A 21765-nucleotide genomic window follows, 5' to 3' on the forward strand; every position below is an offset into this window, starting at 1 on the left:
ATCAGTGTCCTGTTGGGAAGTTTGTTTTTTCTCTCTCCAAATCCAACAAACTATTTAAGGCTTAAAATAAATTAATGTTTTGTTTTCCAACTGAAGCCACAGTCTATATTTTCCAGACTCTCAAGAACCAAAAAGCTGAGACAATGCAGTCTTTTTCTATCTAGGTCAGAGCTGATCACATGTGCAAAACCAGCTGTGCCTTAAGACATTAGCACCCTATTAATCAGTATGTACCCAAATCTCAGTCCCTGTGGGGAACAACCATTCTTCTGTTTGTTTAGTTCTTCTAACAGACTGAATGAGGAGTGACCTTTTCTAAACAACATCTTCAATCATTAGCAAGATAATTCTTTGGAAAAACACCCCAACTTAATGAACTAATTTCAAATGAGAGAGAGTTCAGCTCCATCCAGCCTCCTGCTGTTGGAGAAGAGGAACCCTGTTTCTTGTGCTTGTAGCTAATGCAGGGTTGTCAACATTGTACAAAGCTTTGTAAGGAACATTTCTCCCAATAGACAGAGGGTCCCAGCTCTGACCCTAGTATAGTTCATATATAATCCAAGGTTCCCAGCACTTTTTTTCCCATTGGTAAAAAGTAATCTTTTCAACCCCTTTCCTTTCAGATGAGACAAGAGTTCTCAAAAGTCACGCTGGGTTAGCAGGTGCTGAGCACTCACAGCTCCATTGAAATTAGTGCAGGAGATCCATCATCTCACAGGATTTGGCCCAAACTGTTTATATTGATTATTTTTATATATGCAAAGTGAGCTTCTTTATCCACTCTTCTAAATGCAAAGTTTGAAAGATGTTCCGTACATTGAGGTAGAATCAAAGGCAAGTTTAATATTGATAATAATGATGAAAATTAAGGAAAAATATGATAATCATTACACCCGTTCTGTTTTTATAAAGAGCTAGAAAAAAAATGTTGACATCTTGAAGATCGTATGTTTTTCTTGGGGGGAAAAAACCAGCATGTTACAAGCACATCAAAATCAACAAATATTCAAATAGATGCTATGGTAGTACAAACAAACACCAAATAAAAACTCATGCATGTAGCTTTTCATGATTCCAATACCTTTAGGATACATTTTTAACGTATAAAACATTTATATTTGTGTTAAACCATATTCATGTAATATTGACTGACTGAGATTTGTGTCTTGTTTGAGTGCATATCATGTCTAAACTTAGATTTTAAAATGTGCTGTATGCAATTATACTCCTAATGGAATAAATTCAGCTAACAAAATCATAAGGCTTACCATTTAATGAGTAATAAGAGAAACACAAGCTACAAAATGGTGTTATTGCAAGGTTGTATTCTTCAGAGTTTTATTTGTTTTGAAGATACAGTATCCAATGCTGTTAAATTACACTTTATTTCTTCCAGTAAACAGAAAAAGTTAACGAATGTGATTAGACAAAGTCTAATAATGGCACAAAAACCTAATTACATATTTAAAATAGCGGTCATTGTATTTACAGCCATTCAAATTCAGTTACGTTTTCAACTGCTTCCTTGAACTCTGCCAAGAAGAGAAACATACCCACACCAGTGCCAGCCACAAAGGCTTCTCAGGCTTAGACAAAATTGTTTTTTTATCTCAGCCATGGAATTTGGTCTCTGAATTGACATTCATCGCCACCTTCCCCCCTGTATTCCAGACTCATTTCTCACTGATGTCTACGGGAACTGACCATCATTGATGATATTATATTGGCTACAATGAACATTTTATTGTTAAGTGATCCCACTGACATCCATGCAAGGATAAGGGGGAAGGACACAAGGTGGATCAGCACCCATACAGGTTTATGGGGCACGGAGTATTGATTGTAATAGAGAAGTGCTGAAAGATAAAGACAGACTCGAGAGTATGATTTGTTGTGGGTTTTGCAGCAAAACCCATGGAATGAAAAGAGGAAGGAAGAGGATTCAGAGCTGGTAGGGACAGTTAGGGGGGAAAGGATCAGGTGCAGGTGAGCTTGTATTCCTGTGTAGAGAAATTCAAGGCTAGTAATTGATGGCAGTAAGTGTGATTGAACTTGGATTTTGTATCCCAGTGATGAAAGAGCACTTAGATTAGAGATAGCCTAAATCACCTGCCAGAGTAGGCAAGAAGCCAACCTGAACCCAAACACCGTAGAGCAATGTACAGTTTCAGTATGGCAATTTCACATCCACAATGTTCAGCGAGGCTCATTTTCTCCCCAAATACAGTGTTTCACCCAGACCCAGTGAATAAGCGCCAAACACATTAAATATGCATTTTCACTTTATAAGTTCATATTTAACCACCCAATATATTTATTCGCTACTCTATGTCCTAGAGCTAGATCAGTTGGGCTTGTAATAAACATTAGAGCCCCATGAATTGCATCCTCAATGTGGTCATGTATTACTTCAATTCCTGCTTCCCTAAGTCGAGACACATACATGATTCCATCATCCCTCAAGACATCATGTTGACAGGTGAGGACATATGTCATAGGTAAGCCAAGTAACTTAGTATCATCAACCAAGAGTGGTGCTGCTCTTGGATCCAGAAATCCTGGATATTTTTTTCCAAGCCTAGAACTTCCATAAATTGGGCTGGTATAAACATGATCCTTTTTAAACTCTTCAGGAAGCAAATTACTCCAATTTACAAACCTAAACAAATTGCTTGATTCTGCAGGCACATGTCTGTTAGAGGCCATAGCTTCATTAAGAGAGCTGTCAGTAGTAAAGTATTCACTCCAGAATCTGATCATCAACGACTTAGGTAGAATCGGCTTGTTTTCATTATCTTTATAGGATGGCAAATCCAGATCAAGAGTCTGAAGAGCAGGGTAAAGTAAAGCTTGGATCTTAAGTTTAACTTTGACTTGAAGGTCATCTAGCAGCTGTAAAAATTAGAATGTTTACACAATCAATTAAAGTTTTTTAGTTCCCTGACAGTGAGTGAAAATCCTACAAGAAATGGATTAATAAATGTTTATTTTACAGTATAAGCAAAATAAAATAAAACAAAACAGATTAATAAAAACAGAAGTTCATAGGAAGGTCACCCAAGACAACATTGTTGTATAAAAGCTCTGAGCACATCTTGAATGTTATTAACTGTTTTCCCATGTAAGTGCTAATTAAAGAAATAGTTTCATATTATTTCTTAGACTGAATGAAAATAATACATCTGAAAATGTTCTTCTTTAAAGGGCATTAATTAGAAGTCATTAGTGCATTTCTAACTGGTAAAAAATGCTATTTTGAAATATCCATGATTTATGAAGCACAGACTTTTGAGACTTCATTAATTTTTTTGCGTACATAAGCTTTATCCACTCTGTTTAATTAAATCAGAGGAGAGATTTAGGGCTCTAATAATTAAACTTTCATGCATCCTTAACACATGGAAAACAAGATGAGAGTACTATGAAATGAATTCAACACGTGGTTGCTTAAATGTCATCCTAGCCTTCTCCTGGCTGTACTGACCCCCATGAACCTGAAACATTTTCAAAGCTGCAACAGTACAAAATACCAATCATTTCTTCTCAGAGCAATAACATTTTCTCTTCAGTACAGAATATCTTAACTAACAGAGCAACCCACTTACAAGACTGTACAACACTGACCAGTTGCTAACATTTAGTCACTTTTTGCAGTAGCACTTTAATCAAAATGGACCAAATTCAGCAATTTTTTTTTCTGTTAAAAGTCCCCATTATAGGGGTTTCACCTGGATAAGGGCTGCAAAAGTTGACACTAATTATATGATGAAGTAGAGCTTTTTTCTGCAGGGCATGCAGATTTGGGAGCTGCCCCCTGAGCATGCTGTGGCATCAGCTACACGGTTTATCTGTAACTGCAACAGTGTTATTAAGTGGTAGCATTAGTAACAGCAACTAAAGTAAATTGGGCTGAGGCAGTTCAATCTGAGATACAAAAACCACATTCACCAATCTGAGAATTGATGTTTTCTATTAACCAATTTACAGCCCGATTCAGATCTCATGGACGCCAGTATAAATATAGTTAAAAAAATAACTGGGAGGCATACTTTTCTTTAATGAGCAGAGATATTTACCTGTGGTGTTGTTAAATTACCCTGCTAAGAAAAATGAACTGAACAAAAACATACCTGCTGTGCCACTGCTGCAGCTAGGTTACCTCCTGCACTATCTCCTGAAATACAGATCCGATTTGGGTCCACCCCATATTGCACAAGAACACTGTTTTGTAGGAAGAACTTCACTACAGTGTACACGTCGTCAAACTGAACTGGGAAATGATATATAGGTGCTAATCTGTACCTTTGGGGGAAAAAAACAAATGTAGTATTTACAACTGGAACTGCTTAGCAAAACAAACATGTTTATTTCAAAGTTACTCGTTTTCATGAAAATTCACACATTATTCCAGTAGCAAAATATCACCATTTCCACTTGAAATACAGTTCTTCATTTGCAACCGGACAGTAAAAAGGTTGACACAATGACCCCAAGGAACAAATTTCAGTCTTCATCCGATGGAGTTGAAATGGCAAGATTTTGCCAGTGGGCCTCTTCCCTCCTTCCATTCTACTGAAAATATGGAACAAATCATGCTCCTGGTAGTTATTGTGCTAAATTATTCAAAATTAGTAGTGAACTTCCATTGTTCTGCAATTACCAGCTGACTACAACACATACAATGATTTGTTTAGCTTCTATCGTGCTAACCTTTCTGCAAGGCTAGAACTGTTATGGTAAGAAGTACTACTAAATATGACCAGTTTGGTGTTACTGTGATTAGAAATTTCCCAGACATATTTGAGAACACCACTAATGCCATATAAATGCATTGCATTGTCACTGTTCTAAAAATCTATAATGAAAATAATTGCATTCCAGCATACATCACTGGTTACAATAACCATGCTGCTGGAGAAAACATGTGGGGAAATCCCATTACCTCTGGGTGATATAGCGAGGGCAGAAGGCTGTAGGAGAGTGTTCCTATTTACAAACTAGGAGGTGGGCGGGCATTAGCCCGTCCACCGCTCAAGGCCCCTCCCCCAGCCTAAGGAGAGGAGCCACTGGACCTACGATGTAACTAATTAGTTGGGACAATGAATGTAAAAACAGGAAAGGGCGTGAGGGTCAGAGGTATAAACGAAGGGAACTGGAAGGGGACACCAAGCAGAGAGCCCCAGACAGCGCCCACCGCCCCCGGAAGGTGTCGACGGAGCCGGTGGACACCGCCCAGAAGAACTCTGCCCGGATGCGTGAGCGAAAAAGGGAACGGAAATAGGCCCCACAGTCGCAGGGCACCTCCCCAGCCAACCTCCCCTCCCTGGTATTATAGATAGCGACTTTGGACGGGCCAAGAGGAGGTTGACCAGGAGGTCCCGCGACTTAGTGGGGCCACGGACGGGGTGTGCATAAATAAACAAGTGCGGGGAAAAGTCCAGCCAGAACCTCAGCAGGAGGTTCTGGAGGAGCCAGAAGAGGGGCTGCAGCCTGGCGCACTCAGGTATGCGTGCGCCAGGGTCTCCCTCGTGCCGCAGAAGAGGCAGGTGTCGGGGCGGGGGGTGAACCGTGCCAAGTACATGCCCGTGCTCACGGCTCCGTGAAGGAGCCGCCAACTGATGTTGCCGGCAGGCCGTGGGGTTAAGGTGGAATACAGGCTGGCCCACCAGGCGTACACGCCCTCTGTAGGTGGCAGCAGGTCCTGCCATTTGGTGTCGGGGCGGGACGTGAGGGCGGGGAAGTGTAGGGTGTGGAGCACGAGTGTGTAAAGGGTGGTCTCTCGGCGCGGTTTGGAAAAGGACCGGCTGCGGATCATGCAGCCGGCTCGGTGCTTGGGGGGTAGGAGGGGGCCCGAGCAGGCTCGCAGGGCCGGGGCCCGATGGAGAGTGCCGGAGGAGCACCCTCTCCCAGGACCTGCTCGAGGTAGACGTGAGCAGTGGGGGGCAAGGCTACCCTCACCTCCTGGAGTACGCGCCGGGGGGTCTGAAGGGTGGAAAGCCCCATGCACCGAGCCAGCACGTGGGGATCCACCCAGTCCCCCCGGTCGTAGTCCAGGAGGTCTCCGATCTTGGTGACTCCTGCCAGGACCAGCCTCCGTCGCACCGAGGGGGTCTCCGCCACCTGCACACTGAGTTGGGGATTGTGTAGCAGGAGCTCCGCGAGGAGATCCTCAACCCCGGGGACCAAAGGGGGCCCAGAGGCAGAGACCAGCCTCCAGGTCCGGAGGAGGTCCTGGTAGAAGACCGGCAGCTCGGAGAGGTCTCGCGGAAGACCCCTCGGGTGGAGAAAAAAGAGCTGCCGGTCGTTGCGGAGCCCTCGAAGGCGGCGGAGGAAGGCGTGCACCAAGTGGCTCCACGCCAGACTACCTGCACCATAAAGGAATCTCTGCAGGGCCTGGAGGCGGAAGGTGTGGACCTGGCTGCGAAGGCAGCACAGGCCCTGCCCCCCTTCCTCCAGGGGGAGGCTCAGGATCCCTGCAGAGACCCAGTGCAGTCCTGGCCAAAAGAACTCCAGAACTGTCTTCTGGAGGTAGGCCAGGAAACTCGGGGTCGGGACCAGGGTGGTACGAGAGCATGGACAGGACCAGCTGGTTGAGGACCAGCGCCCTCCCCCGAAGGGAGAGGCACCGGAGCAGTCTCGTCCAGCTCCGGAGCCGCCGCACCACCCTGTCCATTAAATCTTGCCAGTTTTCTGCCAGGGAGGGATGGGTGGCAGAAAGGTAAACGCCTAGATAGAGCAGCGGACCCACGCTCCACGGGATGGCTTGAAGCGTGGGTGGGAGGGAGCTCGCCCGCCACCCTGCCCCTACCATCAGGCCAGAGTTCTTGGCCCAGTTGACCCGGGAGGAGGAGGCTGCCGAGTAGACGGCCAGGCAGGCCTCCAACTGCACCAGGTCGCCCGGGTCCTGGACCACGAGGAGCACGTTGTCAGCGTATGCTGACAAGACCAGCCTCAGCCCTGGCTCACGGAGCACCAACCCCGTCAACCTCCGACGGAGGAGACAGAGGAAGGGCTCAATGGCCAGGGCATACAGCTGGCCCGACAGCGGACAGCCTTGGCGCACTCCATGCCTGAAACTGACCGGTTCAGTCAGGGTCCAGTTGAGCTTGACCAGGCACTCCGCGGAGGTGTACAACACCCGGAGAAAACCCACAAAGCGGAGCCCGAAGCCGAACACCCGCAGGGTGCCCAGGAGATACCCGTGGTCCATCCTGTCGAACGCCTTCTCCTGATCCAGAGACAGGAGGGCAAACGACAGACCATCCCTACACCCAAGCTCTAGGAGATCCCGGACCAAATACAGGTTGTCGAAGATGGTGCAGCCCGGGATGGTGTAGGTCTGGTCGGGATGGACCACATCCTGCAGCACGGACCCCAGCCTCAGGGAGACGGCTTTGGCTACGATTTTGTATTCCGTGCAGAGGAGTGAGATGGGACGCCAGTTCCGGAGGTCGCGAAGGTCCCCCTTCTTGGGCAGCAGGGCAAGCACGGCCCACCTGCACGAAAGGGGGAGCTCTCCGCTGGCCTCGGACTTGGTCCAGGCCTCGGACGCCCCAAAACATGCAGTAGAACTCCACCATCAGCCCGTCCATGCCCGGGGATTTGTTGGTGGGCATGAGGCGGAGGGCTTCCGAGAATTCGGCCAGAGTGAGAGGTAGCTCCAACCGGTCCCGGTCGCCCATGCCGACCATGGGAAGTTCGTTCCAGAGCATCCTGCGGGCGGCAGCATCGGTCGGATCTGGGGAGAAAAGGTCGGCGTAGAAGGCCTGGGCCATTCCACGCATCTCCACCGGATCCGTGAGGGGGGCACCATCCTCCGCCAGAAGGCAGGTGACGTGCTTCCGGGTCCCCTGTCTTTTCTCCAGGGCGTAGAAGAAGCGGGAGCCACGATCCATCTCCCAAAGGAGACGGATGCGGGATCGAATGAAGGCACCCCGAGCCCGGAGGTCTTCGAGGGCCCGGAGCTCCTCCCGCTTCTCCCGGCACGCTCCACAGAGGGATGGATCCTCGGGGTTGGCGGCTAGACGCCTCTCCAGCGCTAAGACCTCCTGCTCCAACTGTTCTATCCCCGCATCCCTCTGTAGTCGTGGCAGAAGAGCTGGGCGCGCACCTTCCCCATGTCCCACCAGCGCCGTGCCGAGGGAAAGACACGCCTCTGCCCCCGCCAGGCCAGCCAAAACTCCTGGAAGGACGCCACGAAGCCCACATCCTCCAGCAGGCTGTTGTTAAAGTGCCAGTAGGCCGGCCCCAGCCTCTCTGCCGTCAAAGAGGCCGTCACGGTCACCAAGTGGGGATCCAAGAACGGGGCCAGCCATACGCTGGAGGAGTGGGCCCGCGAGAGATGGTGACGGGAGAAATAGATGCTGTCCAACCGGGAGTGGCTCGACCGATCTTCCCCCACCCGGACAAAGGTGAAGGTGACGGTGTCGTTTCCTATTGCAAAAAGCAGGGTATGAGAACAATGGCAATCCTAGGAGTAGTCTTCAATTGATTGCATTATTGTGTGCTTAGTACCCACTATTGTACTTTTTCTGTAATTAGGCCACTCATGCTGACCAGTGGTTTGCTCAACATTGCAAATGGCTCTTTGATAGTAATCTTTTGATAGTGATCTGAAAATAAAATCCAGGTTTGACATTTAATAATGAACTCCCTATAGGCAATCCTTTTTAAAAAAAAAAGATACACAGGCCTTGGGTTCTGTGGATGCATTTGTACTGTATAGCCACATAACTATCTTGAGTAATTACACACGACAGCCTAAGTCCAAAGCAGATAGTAAAGAGTTACAAAGAGATCTCACAAAACTGGGTGATTGGGAAACAAAATTATCAAGATAAACAAAAAGATCAAATTTAATGTTGATAAAATGCGAAATAATGCACATTGGAAAATATAATCCCAGCTACACACACAAAATGATGGAGTCTGAATTAGCTGTTACCACTCAAGAAAGAGATCTTGAAATCATTGTGGAAATTTTTCTGAAAACATCAGCTCAATGTGCAGCAGCAGTCAAAAAAGCTAACAAAGTTTGGAACCATTAGGAAAGGGATAGATAATAAGACAGAAAATATCATCATACCAGTATAGAAAGCCATGGTATGCTCATACATTGAATACTGCTTGTAGTTCTGGTCACTCAGCTCAACAAAAGGTGTATTAGAATTGGAAAAAGTACAGAGAGAGGCAACAGCTTCCATATGAGGAGAGATTTAAAAGATTGGGACTTTTCAGCTTGAAAAAGAGGACTAAGGAGGGATATGATAGAGGTCTGTAAAGTCATGAGTGATGTGAAGGAAATAAATAAGGAAGTGTTATTTACCCCTTCAGATAACACAAGTTAAAGTCATGGAGGATAGGTCTGTCAATGGCTATTAGCCAAGATGGTCAGGGATGCAACCCCGTGCTTTAGGTGCCCCTATGCCTCTGACTGCCAGAAACTGGGAGTGGACAAGAGGGGATGGATCACTCGATGATTGCCTGTTCTGTTCATACCCTCTGAAGCACCTGGCACTGGCCACTGTCTGAAGATAAGACAAGACAATGGGCGAGATGGACCATTGATCCAATCCAGTGTGTCCATTCTTATGCTTTACCAAGACCATTAAATATAATGAAGCTGCACTGCCGGAGAGCAGGGGTGGGGTACTGCCAGAGCTATTACAGAGGCACAGGACCTCCCCACAGATGGCATTGGCCTCTTCCAGATTTTTAGGGATCCACATGAATATATCAGGATCTGTCAAGTTTGGGGGTGGACACCGCAATCTTTTCTGGGGTGAAGGAAACTATGTTCCACGCCCACCCCCACCCTCCAACTGTCTGGCCAATGCGATGGACAGGGTCTCTGTAAGGAGATCATGGAAATTTCCTTCCTCTCCAACCTTTCCCATGGACTTTTCTGCAGGAAGAAATTATCTGGATCTAGGCTTTTATACTGTGCCCAACACCCTAGTAAGGGAGTGCCTGTGATAAATCTCTTGCTTCAAGGATGTATAATTCAACTATAAAAATCTATTCTGCTGTGAACTTGATTAAAATGAAGAGTCCTAATTTTCTAAATAAAATCAAACTGTATATTTCAAAGCTACAAAAATGTAAAAACTGAGGTATGGAAAAAGAAAGAACAGCTTCATATGCCTTTTAAACAGATGTAAAAAAATGGCTTCCAATCTTTAGCTGATTTTTTCCTCCATGTTGCATATGCCTGTTGAACATGGAACCATTATTTTAAATAGACAAATACATAACTAAATGAAATACTGAGTGAATAAATGAAAATCAGTTTGTTTCTCCCCTTCCCCAGGGACATACCAACAGAATTTAATTTCACTTTGTAATGGCACTATAAAGCATGGATTCAGTGCAAGTCTTTCCAGATATTGGAATGAACTGATTTGGATCAGGCCCTCTGGAAGGAGGAGGGAAAGCATTCAGGAGGGGTACTGCTCTTTTCCTCCTTAACCCATTCCCTGGAAAGGGATCTGTGGGTCCTGGCTCTTGTGTGTTCACTTTTCTGCAGGGAAGTATGGGGCCCATTTTGTAGTATGTAAAAAATATGACAAAAGGAGAGTGCTGAGGTTTATCCTAATTAGCAAGTGCTTATGAATACGGGTGGGAAAAGCAGGGATTAATCCTGTCCAGGATGCAGGGCAGAAGTTTAGCTCACAAAAGAATACCCAAGCATCATTACTGAACAGTGTTTACTATTAAAATCCTTGCAGTTTTGGTTTGCAAGTAATTATTGTTAACCTCATAAAACACACTTCCCAACACAAATATATAGCAACCGTACAGTAATTTATCCCAAACCTTAATTCAGTTTAGAAATAGGATCTCGCTTACTCGACTGATACAACAACAGCATTTAGCTTGTTCGCAGTCCATCTTGACAGGAGGTCATAGGGCTCCATGGCTGAAATGAAATAAGTCACTTAAAACATATTTGATTGCACTTAAAAACAAATATGTAAACAGATCCACGTTTCTCTTAGCAGGAGACCTCTGGTCCCTTTCCAAAACCTCCACAGTTCAGTGCGTGCGCAGCAGTGTGCACACAGCTTTATCAAGAAGCACAAAATAAACAAATGATTCAACTGTTTTTTGCTATCCAAGAAGACATCCATGAAAGAGCAAAGTATTATTCAAACTAGTGAAGTCTTGGGTTTTATGACAGACAAAAAAAGGAATGAAAACTACCGCAGGGAGCAGATTCATCTCTCAGTCACGTGTGCGACCATGCTGAAATTAAAGAGGTTGCACGTGTGTTACTGAGAAGATAATTTATCTGTCTCTGGCAGACTAGCTACCACCCTCCCCAGTGTATAGGAGCAATGCAATGTGAGCTATTTAGTGATCATTAGGAATTTAAGCCATGGATGCCATGTTTGTGATGCCACTTTGGCTGCTTGCCCTAAACTGGTAATTTATAATTATTCATTATAGTCATTAAAGTGCAGTAAGAAAAAGCAGAGAGTGTGTGCACTGAGGGAGAACATGACTGGGTGTGAATGTGAGAGACAAGAGAAATAATTCCAATTAAATAAGACTATCAAAAGCACAGCACAAAATATTAAAACATTTTAAAATGCATTGTTGGAAATAATGTGGTAGAGGACTAAGCAAAATTAAACAGAGATAGTGTCCGATAGCACAAATTTAACTGGAACAAAAGAGATATATTTTCCCGGAGAAATGCAGAAATGACAGGAAAAGATTTCCCTAAATGGAAGAGACTCTTTTAAATTACATAGGTGCTTTGGATTTATTTATTTATGTAACATAGCACCCTAGGGGAACCATGAAAGACATGGAGAAATATAAACTCTCTTTTTTTGTAACACATTTTCCCTGCCAGTGGAAAGACAGACAGAAGTGCTGATTACTCCGGTAGGCTTCTCTCCCCTCACTCAGCCCGTTCTCATGAACGCCCACCCATCATTCACACACAACCCAAGAGAAATTTAGCCACTCCCTTGTGATGGATGCTTTTCCCTCCCCACACATGGCACCACCATGAGCATTGTCCTATCTGTGAGTCAACCTCTCATGAGACTTCCCTCCTCTGAGAAACACCCGCCTTCTCCATTTAGATACACTTCTCCCTTGCGAGGGACCAGGCCATTTCCTTTCTTGTTCCCTTCTTCTGTTTTTGTTAGTGTAACAAATCCATGCACCGTAGATGACATTTATATGATCACATATACAAGAATATGGAAGAAGAACTTTTATTCTTCTCCTCAAAAGACATTGACCTGTATCACCTGAACTACAGGTGACGTATTGCAACTGTGATTAGTAACCGGTCCTTCATCATTTTTGTGGGCCAGTGACTAGAAGACAATATCGTACACAAAAACTAACCCCTTACACAAGTTGGGTGAGACCTTTCGTACAAGACTCTTGCTAGTTAAAAGAAGCAGTCCTTGTACTTACCTGAGCCTCCTACACACCAGCCTCCACCATGAATGTAAATCACTGCCCTTTTCAGCCCACCAGATTGCTTCCTGGGTACATACAAACGAACTGGAACGTTGTCAAATTCTATGTCAGTCACGGTCACATTTTCATCCGATATTGGTGCAGTGTACTCAATACTGGTGATCATCATCAGAACTTCCATGTAGTGCATCAGACCCAGCCACTCAGCCAACTCGGCCTAAGGTTGATGGAAATAAAAACAAAGTAATTTTTAACATCCAGTACATTAAGTATAGAATGAATCATACCTGTACATTACATACTATATAAAATAAGGGCCCTCCTTTGCTTTATTTAAGTCAATGGGAATTTTGCCATTAATCCATGGAACTCATTTTCAAAACCAGTGGTTGCCAACTTTTCTGGGCAACTGTATCAATTTGCCATACTAGGACCCAAACTGTACCACCCACTGCACCCTATTTCCCCATCACTTTTGTCTGCTCTCACCTGTAATGAAACGAGGCTCTTCCAGAACCCAGCCTCATAACTGAATGGAAGGTGGGCAGAGGGAGAACTCCAGCACCCAATGCACAGGCATATTATCATTACGATAGGGGGCAGGATCTGGAATTCAAGGTATAGGTGGTGTGGTGAGAATGTTGATTTGCTCCTTGCATCCTGGGCTACTGGAACAGCCTGTTTGGAGCTCTTGCAGCCCCCAAACTAAGCCATGGTTTAAGTTGGTCTTGGGACTGGACTGATGTCTGGAATTCATTTGTGCCCTTTTGATATCCCCTCCCCCTCCAGGGTCAGACACTCATTCACAAAACATGGAAGAACCAGTACTGGCAGGCACTGGTTGGAAATCACTGTACTAAGAACTAGATAATTTAAAAAACACACCTACCAAAGCAGCCTCTCTGTTTTTAAATATTGATTTTAATCATTTGTCTTTTCGTGGTTGTGTCTTGTAATAGCAAAAATGATGTACAATAACCTGAACTCAACCTGTCATCTGAATCTTAATTAGCATGGGACATCCTACACCATCAGTTATTAAGGAGAACTCATCACTGATATCACTGTAGTAATGCTTAAAAACTGATGGTACAATATGGTGCTGTATATTTTATTTTATCTACATGTATTGCATGTTTTTATACCTTCACTTCTGTAACACTGCATAGAAACAAACACAAAAATACCACATGAAAGAATCAATACAAAAACAAGCAAATTACAAGTGAGATGGGCCTTATATGCCAATAGGATAAGAGAGAAGATGTGGCCTATAGAAGCCACAGCTGAGGTAGCCCCAGGAATTTTACAAGGAGACTTTTGGTGGCTCACTTCTCCAGACCCAAAAGGAATAGGAATTTCAAATGAAGCTATATCTTCTCTGGGTTGGAGAGACAATGAGATAGTTCACTCCGCCTCCACCAAAACTAGCCCTTTCTTATTAATAAACATTGAATTCTGCAGGAATGGTCAGAAAGGAGTTGCTCCATAGACATTGGATCTTTTCTGTGTGGGAGCATTCCATGCTTTGTAGATTCATTTTAGGTGAAGGGGAATGCTACTGTTATTAGGAATGCAGATGAACAAACACACACAATAAATAACCTTTCACCAACATCCCAGAATGCCTGAAACATATCAACCCACATTCTTTCTCCCTCAAAACATTCTGTAAATAGACTTTAATTAGCTCTCAGGAAGCTTATATGTTAGGACAGTTTCAACCCCCAGGAGTGTTTAAAATGAAATTCCGCACTATAAATTTCTCTGACTTTCTTAACTGCCCAGGACCAGCACTGTCTTTTTTATTACATACAAAGCCAAAAACTTTGTAGGCAATGACACAGCACCAGAGTAACTGAACAATACAAACCATACAGAGAAAACAAAGCTGGCATGGGACATAAAAATATCGATAGCTTCCTGATATCTAAGAGCAGGCAACATACTGTATGCTATTATGGTCTTATTTTTTTTAATGGACAGTGGCCAGCAATTAACATAGTCCTCTGCTGAGAATATGGACCTAATCATTAGAAATCATATTCACCTTGCTTAAAGTCAAACTGCTAATTAAGGGGATCTGTGTGTGATGGAAGTACTTGCTGCTGTTGCTGCAGGAGGCTGCCCCTGAGGTTCCATCACAAGCGCCGATAGAGGAACTGGATATATCACAGTACTAAACTAAATGATCACAATAGTTTTAAAACCTATGATGCTTTTTGGTTAATTGGTTAAAAACAAATCAATAGCTGCCAAATGTTTGAAATAGTCTCCCTGTTCCCTACAACAGGAGGAAATTCAGAATGAAGAGCTTCATGATGGTGGATATGCCTCCAGTTTGGTGGGTATCAAAATGTGCCCATTGGGAGGGAGGGCATATTGTTTGTGGCTGGGAGCAGAATGGTCCCAGTGCTTAGGACACTACCCTAGGACTCTGGAGTCCCAAGCTCAACTTCTTGCTCCTCCACAGTCTTCTTGTGATGCTCAACATCTCTGCGCCTCAGGTTCCCATGTGTGAAAGTAGGGAATAAAGTAGTTCCTTACCTCACTGGGGTGTTGTGAGGATAAATACATTAAAGACTGTGAGGAGCTCAGATACTGCAGTATTGGCAGCCATATAAGTTCCCTTGTTACCAGACATCATTGAAGTTTCTCTGTGTAGATGTTCTCTTACACAGGTGGAGGTTGGGAGAGCAGCAACAGGCTAGAAGAGACTCTTGGGGTCCTGTAGGAATGTCTTGTTAAAATTCTGCCACCAGTTGAAGGGAAAATCAGGATAATTTCCATGTTTCTGATGTAGTTCTCCCCCTCTCTAGGGGTTTCTACAAGATATCCATAGCACAGTCATTGTGGGACAGAAAGGTGCTGAGGAGCAGTCTGCCTTCACAGTATACTTCCTCTGAGTTCAGGTGGCTTTCCAATAGAACAGATCTATTGTGAATACACAGATCTATTTCTCCTGGTCTTGGAAATGCAGATATGATGGACTATGGTTTACTCCTAATTAGGGAAACAAGGATTCCATTGCATGAAAAATTGTGACGTTTCAACTTTTTGTTTTTGTTCTTGGGCAGAACAAAACTTCAATTTTTCAAATGTCTGTCTACGTGAGACACACACACATTCAAGTACCTGCTCCAAATCAGGCAGAATGGAAACTTGACCCCATGTCTCCCACATCTCATGTGAACACCTGAACCCCTGGGCTATTGGGTATTTAGGGATCACTCTCTCTCCTTCCTGTTTTGACAAGAAATTCCATTCTGGATCTGAGAAACCTTCCCAAAAATTTTTTTTCCCCAACAGCGATCTGTTTTCACAAGTTTTGGCTTTGACAAATTGGCATTTGTCGATAAAATGTTCATCTGAAAACACTTTTTTCAAGGATAGTTAAAAAACCCAGTAGGTGAACTATACACTACAGCCTTTTCAGCACACTCTACCTTTCTAATTGCTTTGAAGGTCTGTGGGTATCTAGTTATGGGATCCGTGTATGTCCTCTCTCAATCTTTGAGAATAAATTATTTCTGCCATGTTCAGTTAAATGGCTTCAAAAGCCAGGAGGATTTCGGAGAGCGAACCTTTGAGAGAGAACAACCCTAAAATTCTCACTGTGCGCACTATTAGAAAAACGTACACAGTATTATGCATGCCCTTACTGTTCCTTAGATGTTATATCTAACATTCTGAAAGAGGTGGTTGAATCCAGCTATGAAATGCAAATTGAGGTTACAGCATTCTTACTGCTAGCTTGAAGAGTGAAAGTACATGTCTACTAGTAAATGTTTCTAGAACATTTGAAAAGTCTTTAGAAGTTGATTTTAGAAATCTATGTTTTGTTAGTAGTGCAAAGAGTTATATGATTCTTCCCTATGTTTCCATATGTAACTCGTGTATGGTAACCATCAACTATTTCAGTTCCACACAGTGTTCCACCTACAACAATATTAAGCATAACTACTTTTTAAAACCTGCCTTTTAAAACTCTAAATAGCCCAAATCAGCACCCAGGCTCACCTGCTTGTGTATTCATGTATAACTTCAATTGCATGTTAGCCAGCCAACCTTAGGCAAGCCATAAAATAGAGTAATGATATAGACATAAACAGAATCTATATTTTCTGAAATATCTTTATTTAGTTCACTGAACTTGTTCTGGGGAGGCAAAAACTGATCTCCATATCAGAAGGTCTCAATGTATTTGGATATGACAGAATGGCCTTATGAGTCAAAGACATTTTTTAAATGAACCCACTGGTGTGCACATGGAGAGATCAAGCAATCTCATAAGCTTTTTCAGTCTAGAGTTTTGCAGGGCCTGCTATTCAGTACCTATCTATGACAATTAGATGTTCCAAGCAGTTGTATGAAAAACATTAACCTTTTCCAAATAATCCCTGATTTCAGAGACAAACTTCATAGACAACTGCCCTTAAATGGTGACATGACTCATTTAATATTTGGTGGTCATTATCCTCAAAATCAAGATAGCAAAAGAACTAGGAACATAGGATATTAGACTAGACAGACCTTGGGTCTGTTCCAATATGGCAATTCCTATCTGTGATCCAGCAGCATAGCTATGGGTGGGCCAGGGTGGACCATAGCCCACCCACTTTGAAAGCAGGCCCATCCAAGCTACCTTGGCAACTGGAGCTTTCTTGGCCAGTGACTTCCCGAACTTCCTGCTTCCAGTCACGTGGCCAGAAGCAGGAAGTTTGGGAAGCCCTTGTTTTTCAGCAGACCCACCTGTGTCAGCCATAGGCCCTGCCAAAAAAATCACTTCTGGCTACGCCCCTGACCTGACCATACCCAGCACTCAGATGCTTCAGAGGAAGGTGCAAAAAAACCCTCACATTAGGCAGAGGTGGGATAATCTGAGTCCAATTGTCATCCTCTTAATCCCTTACAGATAGAAACGGTTTTAAACCCATTAGGTTTTATCTCTCTTCCAAAATGTAGGCTAGCATTAACTATTATAACATGGGATATGCTTGTTATATGTATACACATCCAATCTCTCCTTGAACTTTGCTGAGGTTTTGACCTCAGTGACATCTGATGGCAATGGGTTCCACAGTCTAATTAAATATCGTGTGAAAAGATATTGGTTTTCAATCCCCCCCTTAGCTTCTTTGAATTTCACCTTGTTTTTATGTTGAGAGAGGGAGAGCAGAAGCTCCCAGTATATCTTCTCAAGACCATATGTTATTTGAGAGACTTCTATTATGTTCCTTCTTGTTTGTTTCATTTCTAAGTTAAACAATCCCAATCTTTTCCATTTCTGATCATGGGAGAGTTTTTCCCATGCCCATAATAATTTTTGTTGCCCTTTTCTGAACCTCATCTAGTCTGCAATCACCTATCTGAGATGGGTGACCAGTATACTGTATCCCATATTCTGGATCACGCTGCACTATTGATTTATAGATTTATTTTTATAGAACTGTTTACTTTTGTAGGTATTGGATTAAAAACTCTGGTGTAACTCCATTGACCCCCTACTAAAGGTGGCCCACTGTCTCCTTTGGAATCATGTACAGAAGTTTGGACCAACTTTTTTCTTTTTTGCTGTGCACAATGATAAGAACAATTGTTATTGCTACTTGTATCGATGTTGCCTACAAAAATACACACTTCCCTGGCTTCTTACTCACTCTCTCTCTGAGGGAAGGCCATGTTACCTTCCACTTCCTCTTTCCATCAGCATCAACAGTCTTTCACAGCTCTAGTTACCCTCACATTGTGCATGGAGCTGACAGTACAAGCAAAAGGGAAAAGGACAGGTGTTTGGCTCCAATTCTGTTGCAACCAATTGATCTTTTATAAAATTTTGAATAAGGCAGCTACCCTTTCCTGTTTGGTTGCCTGAACTAAACATTAAACACAACTGTCATCTGTACAGAGTCCAGAGAACGAAGAGACTATATGCCAGGATACAGCCAGTCTGTCACAAGCTTTGGTTTCAGCACTCTACTTCTGCCTCACCAGTCATGTGTCACACACATTCATTTGTCTCCTCTGTCCTGCAGAGAGTCACTGACTAAACTCTGTGGTGCCAGTGATGCGTATGGCATAATGCACTCTTTGCTTGATTTAAGCAGCCTGCCCACCACAGGGCATGAATGAGAAGAACTGAGACATCTCTTAATATAACATTAGTGTCCCTGTGTGCCCTTTCCCCATTATTCTGTTACTTTTCCCATTCTGTCTTGGATAATGAATGCATCAGCTACTTAGTATTCCATTCCATTCCTCAGAAGGTTAAGATAATTTACTTTCCATTTGTATGAGGCAGTTCAGTGGGTTTTGGTAGAAATATCTAGACACCACAGTTATTCCGGATCCTTCTGAAAAGTGGCAGCTGCACTACCATCACAGATCCACAGAGGGAATGAGGCGTACCAGCTTATTGAAGGCTTGAGACTGAGAAGAGTGGAACATCCCCTACCACTGCACAGCTGGGGAAAGGTCATGGTCCTGGTGTTTCCCTTTTTCTGCTATACCACATGAATATAGAGGTAAACATTCTTAATTGGCTGAAGTAGCTCAGTTATGTTAATCATCTTTTGAAAAACAAAACACGTTTCTCCACCTGAAATGGTCAGTGGTAAGCACATTCTTTGGTAACAGATTTAAAATATGTTGCTCAGCACCCGCCTAACATCTCAGTTCAGAAACCAGGGTTTTCACAAATAATCATCTTCAAAGTATTTATGTCAGTCACATCAATAGCATTCCTATTTACTCTTCATTGTGTTTGAGACACACATCCTAGAACTAATCTCTTCAAAAATCAAATGTTCAGGTAAAGTAGATGTTGTAAAGTTTCTTCAGTGCTGTTTCTGAATGCATCAGTGTAAACAGACAGGATACAAGACTGATGGTTTTTTTTAAGCATATGTTTACTCTGGCTTGTTTCTTCTTCCACTTGCTTTTCCTCCCTACCCCACCCCCTTCCAGCAGAACCCTGGGTTTTAAAAATTTTGAAACATAGTTCTTATGTCTCCTTAAAAATGATTAGCAAGAACATGATGAGAATATTATACATGAGCAATGGAATAATAGAGCAATGCCACAGTGGTTGGCAAGCAAATCATGGATTCAGTGTCTGAAATTAAACACAGACTCTTTTAGAATGTCGACACCTAAAAAATTACCATACAAGGCTTATCACAAGTGATTCAAGGAGGGGAGGAGCAAGAGGGAGACATTGGGCTAGATTCTGATCTCACTTATGTGGAGTGATTATTATGTGGTCTCTGTAGCACATTTTGGCAATGAGTTATTGATATTTTCTTTCAGCTGAAGGACTTGAATATGGTCTGGACCCTCATGATTCGTGATTTGGAGGCATTACAGTGTAGTTCTAATTGCCACAGACACAATAGCAATAATTTTATTGTGAGTTAACTATCGTCTTCATTACTAAACTTTGGAAAATAGAGAGTCACCCATAATCATGGTTGGGCACATGGTAGTAGCAGAATTTGCAGTTGATGGTGAAAGTTGAATATATGATCTGGAAAGCAGAACTCGTGAAGAATTATATATTGGTCCCCTTCCTTCATCTTGTTTTCACTGACCCATGGGTGGTCGTGCAGTTGAGGAAACAAAAGTGCAGTTTGCAGGTACTTCTCATTATTCTCTTTCACTTTGTTCATTCTTCCCCCTTATTGGACTTCTATGTTAACAACTGACTATTCTTCTGAGCAAGGTAGCACCGCATACCTTATATCATTTAGTCTATGTAATCTGGATCAGATTTCCCATAAATATATGTTGTAAGTAATTCATACTAATGGGGTCTATAGATCCTGCTTTTGTTTTGTTTGTAGATAGTTATCACACAGATCCACGACAGTTCACGGAAGCACAAGATCAAGGTATGCAATATGAAGGAGAGTTGTATGACGTTCTTGCTATTGTTTTACTGTGTGTGTTTGCTGTGCTATGTTGGTGTGAACGGGAAAGATGGTGCAATCTCAGACAGATGTTTTGGGATCGTACCCCTACCCACTACCGTGTGGCTGGGAGAAGATGCTTTGGAGCTTAAGATGACGACTTGCTGTAATTTTGAGGGGTAACTCACAATTAATGTCACCAAAATGAGTACCCCTTGAGAAGAAGCTGGCCCAGATGATTTGATTTATTTACACAGAGTGAATTGGACCAGAGAGGAACAGAGCAACACATTGTTATGGTGTCAAAATTGGTCTGAAGTATTTTATAACAAAGCCGATTTTAGCTATTATTACATGGGAATATTCCACCTGATAAAGGGAAAGACACCTGTTACCGAACTGAAGGTACATTATCCACAATGGGTTTTAGTGAATCCCTCTGTAAGTGTAGTGATGTACATAAACACCTATCTGAGTGTAGTTGTACATTGTGCTCCTAAGCCCACAGAATACAATGTTGGGGACTTGGTGTTAAAAGAAAATAATTATAAGAGCCAAGTACTGGAGAAGAATTAATGAAGAAGTTTTGACAAAAAAGTTACACATCCTAGGCAGAAGCCTTGGAGCCCTATCAGATCCCATAGTACACACACATTAAGCCTTGGGATATGGAAAAAAAAGTTACTTGGAGATATATTGGTACCCTGGGAAAAGAACAATGAAAAAGCACGTCTAAGCCTATTAAGCCTCACAAAAATTATGACAAATGCTACCTCCAAAGCTGTAGGTTGCATATAAGCATAGCTTTGGGCTCAAGGAACAGGCTAAGGTATCATTTGACAAGGACTTAGAGGCGTCCTACCTGATGAAATAAAGAAATTGATTTGGGATGATGTCGCCACCCAAAAAAAGGGCCTTAAGTCATTGATGGAAGATGTTAAATTTCAGAGTAGATGCCCAGGCCCAAGTGATTACAGCACATGTAATGACAATATTTGCTGCTCACATCATAGACATACAGAGTAGTCCCCCTAGACCTCAGTGTAAAAATTGGAGTGCTATGGCCCATTGAACACCTGACATGGGGATTGAAAGAAGGAAATGAAACTCAATTGGTTAGTTTGCAAAACTGCACATGTGAAGCCATGTTGGGATCAGAATTGGGATATATTTGTGAAGAACCACTGACAATTTACGTACCCTTGTAAGAAAGATGAATTGGATGTATGGAATTGTCAATATGTTTTGTTACCCAATAATAGCATTGATTCTACCATTGTGTACATTGGACAAGGTTGCATTTGTGTACGCACGCAATGTATCCAAGTTGTGATTAATGGAATTTATAAGACGTCACTATTTAGACAAAGGGATGCACTCCATCAACATCTGACTCCATGGGAGGTGCTGCTGG

General features: G+C 43.1%; 1 protein-coding gene across 1 annotated transcript in view; it reads right to left on the minus strand.

Moving 5' to 3' along the window:
* Positions 1-1308: 1308 nt before the first annotated feature.
* Positions 1309-21765, minus strand: part of LOC137146752 (arylacetamide deacetylase-like) — a 32356-nt gene continuing 11899 nt past the window's right edge. Inside the window, exons 2-5 of the mRNA XM_067538267.1 lie at positions 12439-12661; positions 10849-10918; positions 4131-4302; positions 1309-2892 (exon numbers count right to left, since the gene is read on the minus strand). Coding sequence (XP_067394368.1) covers positions 2284-2892; positions 4131-4302; positions 10849-10918; positions 12439-12661 — 1074 coding nt within the window. The 3' untranslated portion in view covers positions 1309-2283. The remainder of the gene's footprint in view (positions 2893-4130; positions 4303-10848; positions 10919-12438; positions 12662-21765) is intronic.

This window comes from Emydura macquarii, unplaced genomic scaffold (assembly GCF_026122565.2).
Source record: "Emydura macquarii macquarii isolate MOO-44397 ecotype Brisbane River unplaced genomic scaffold, CSIRO-AGI_Emac_v2 contig_18, whole genome shotgun sequence".
Classification (NCBI taxonomy): Eukaryota; Metazoa; Chordata; order Testudines; family Chelidae; genus Emydura; species Emydura macquarii.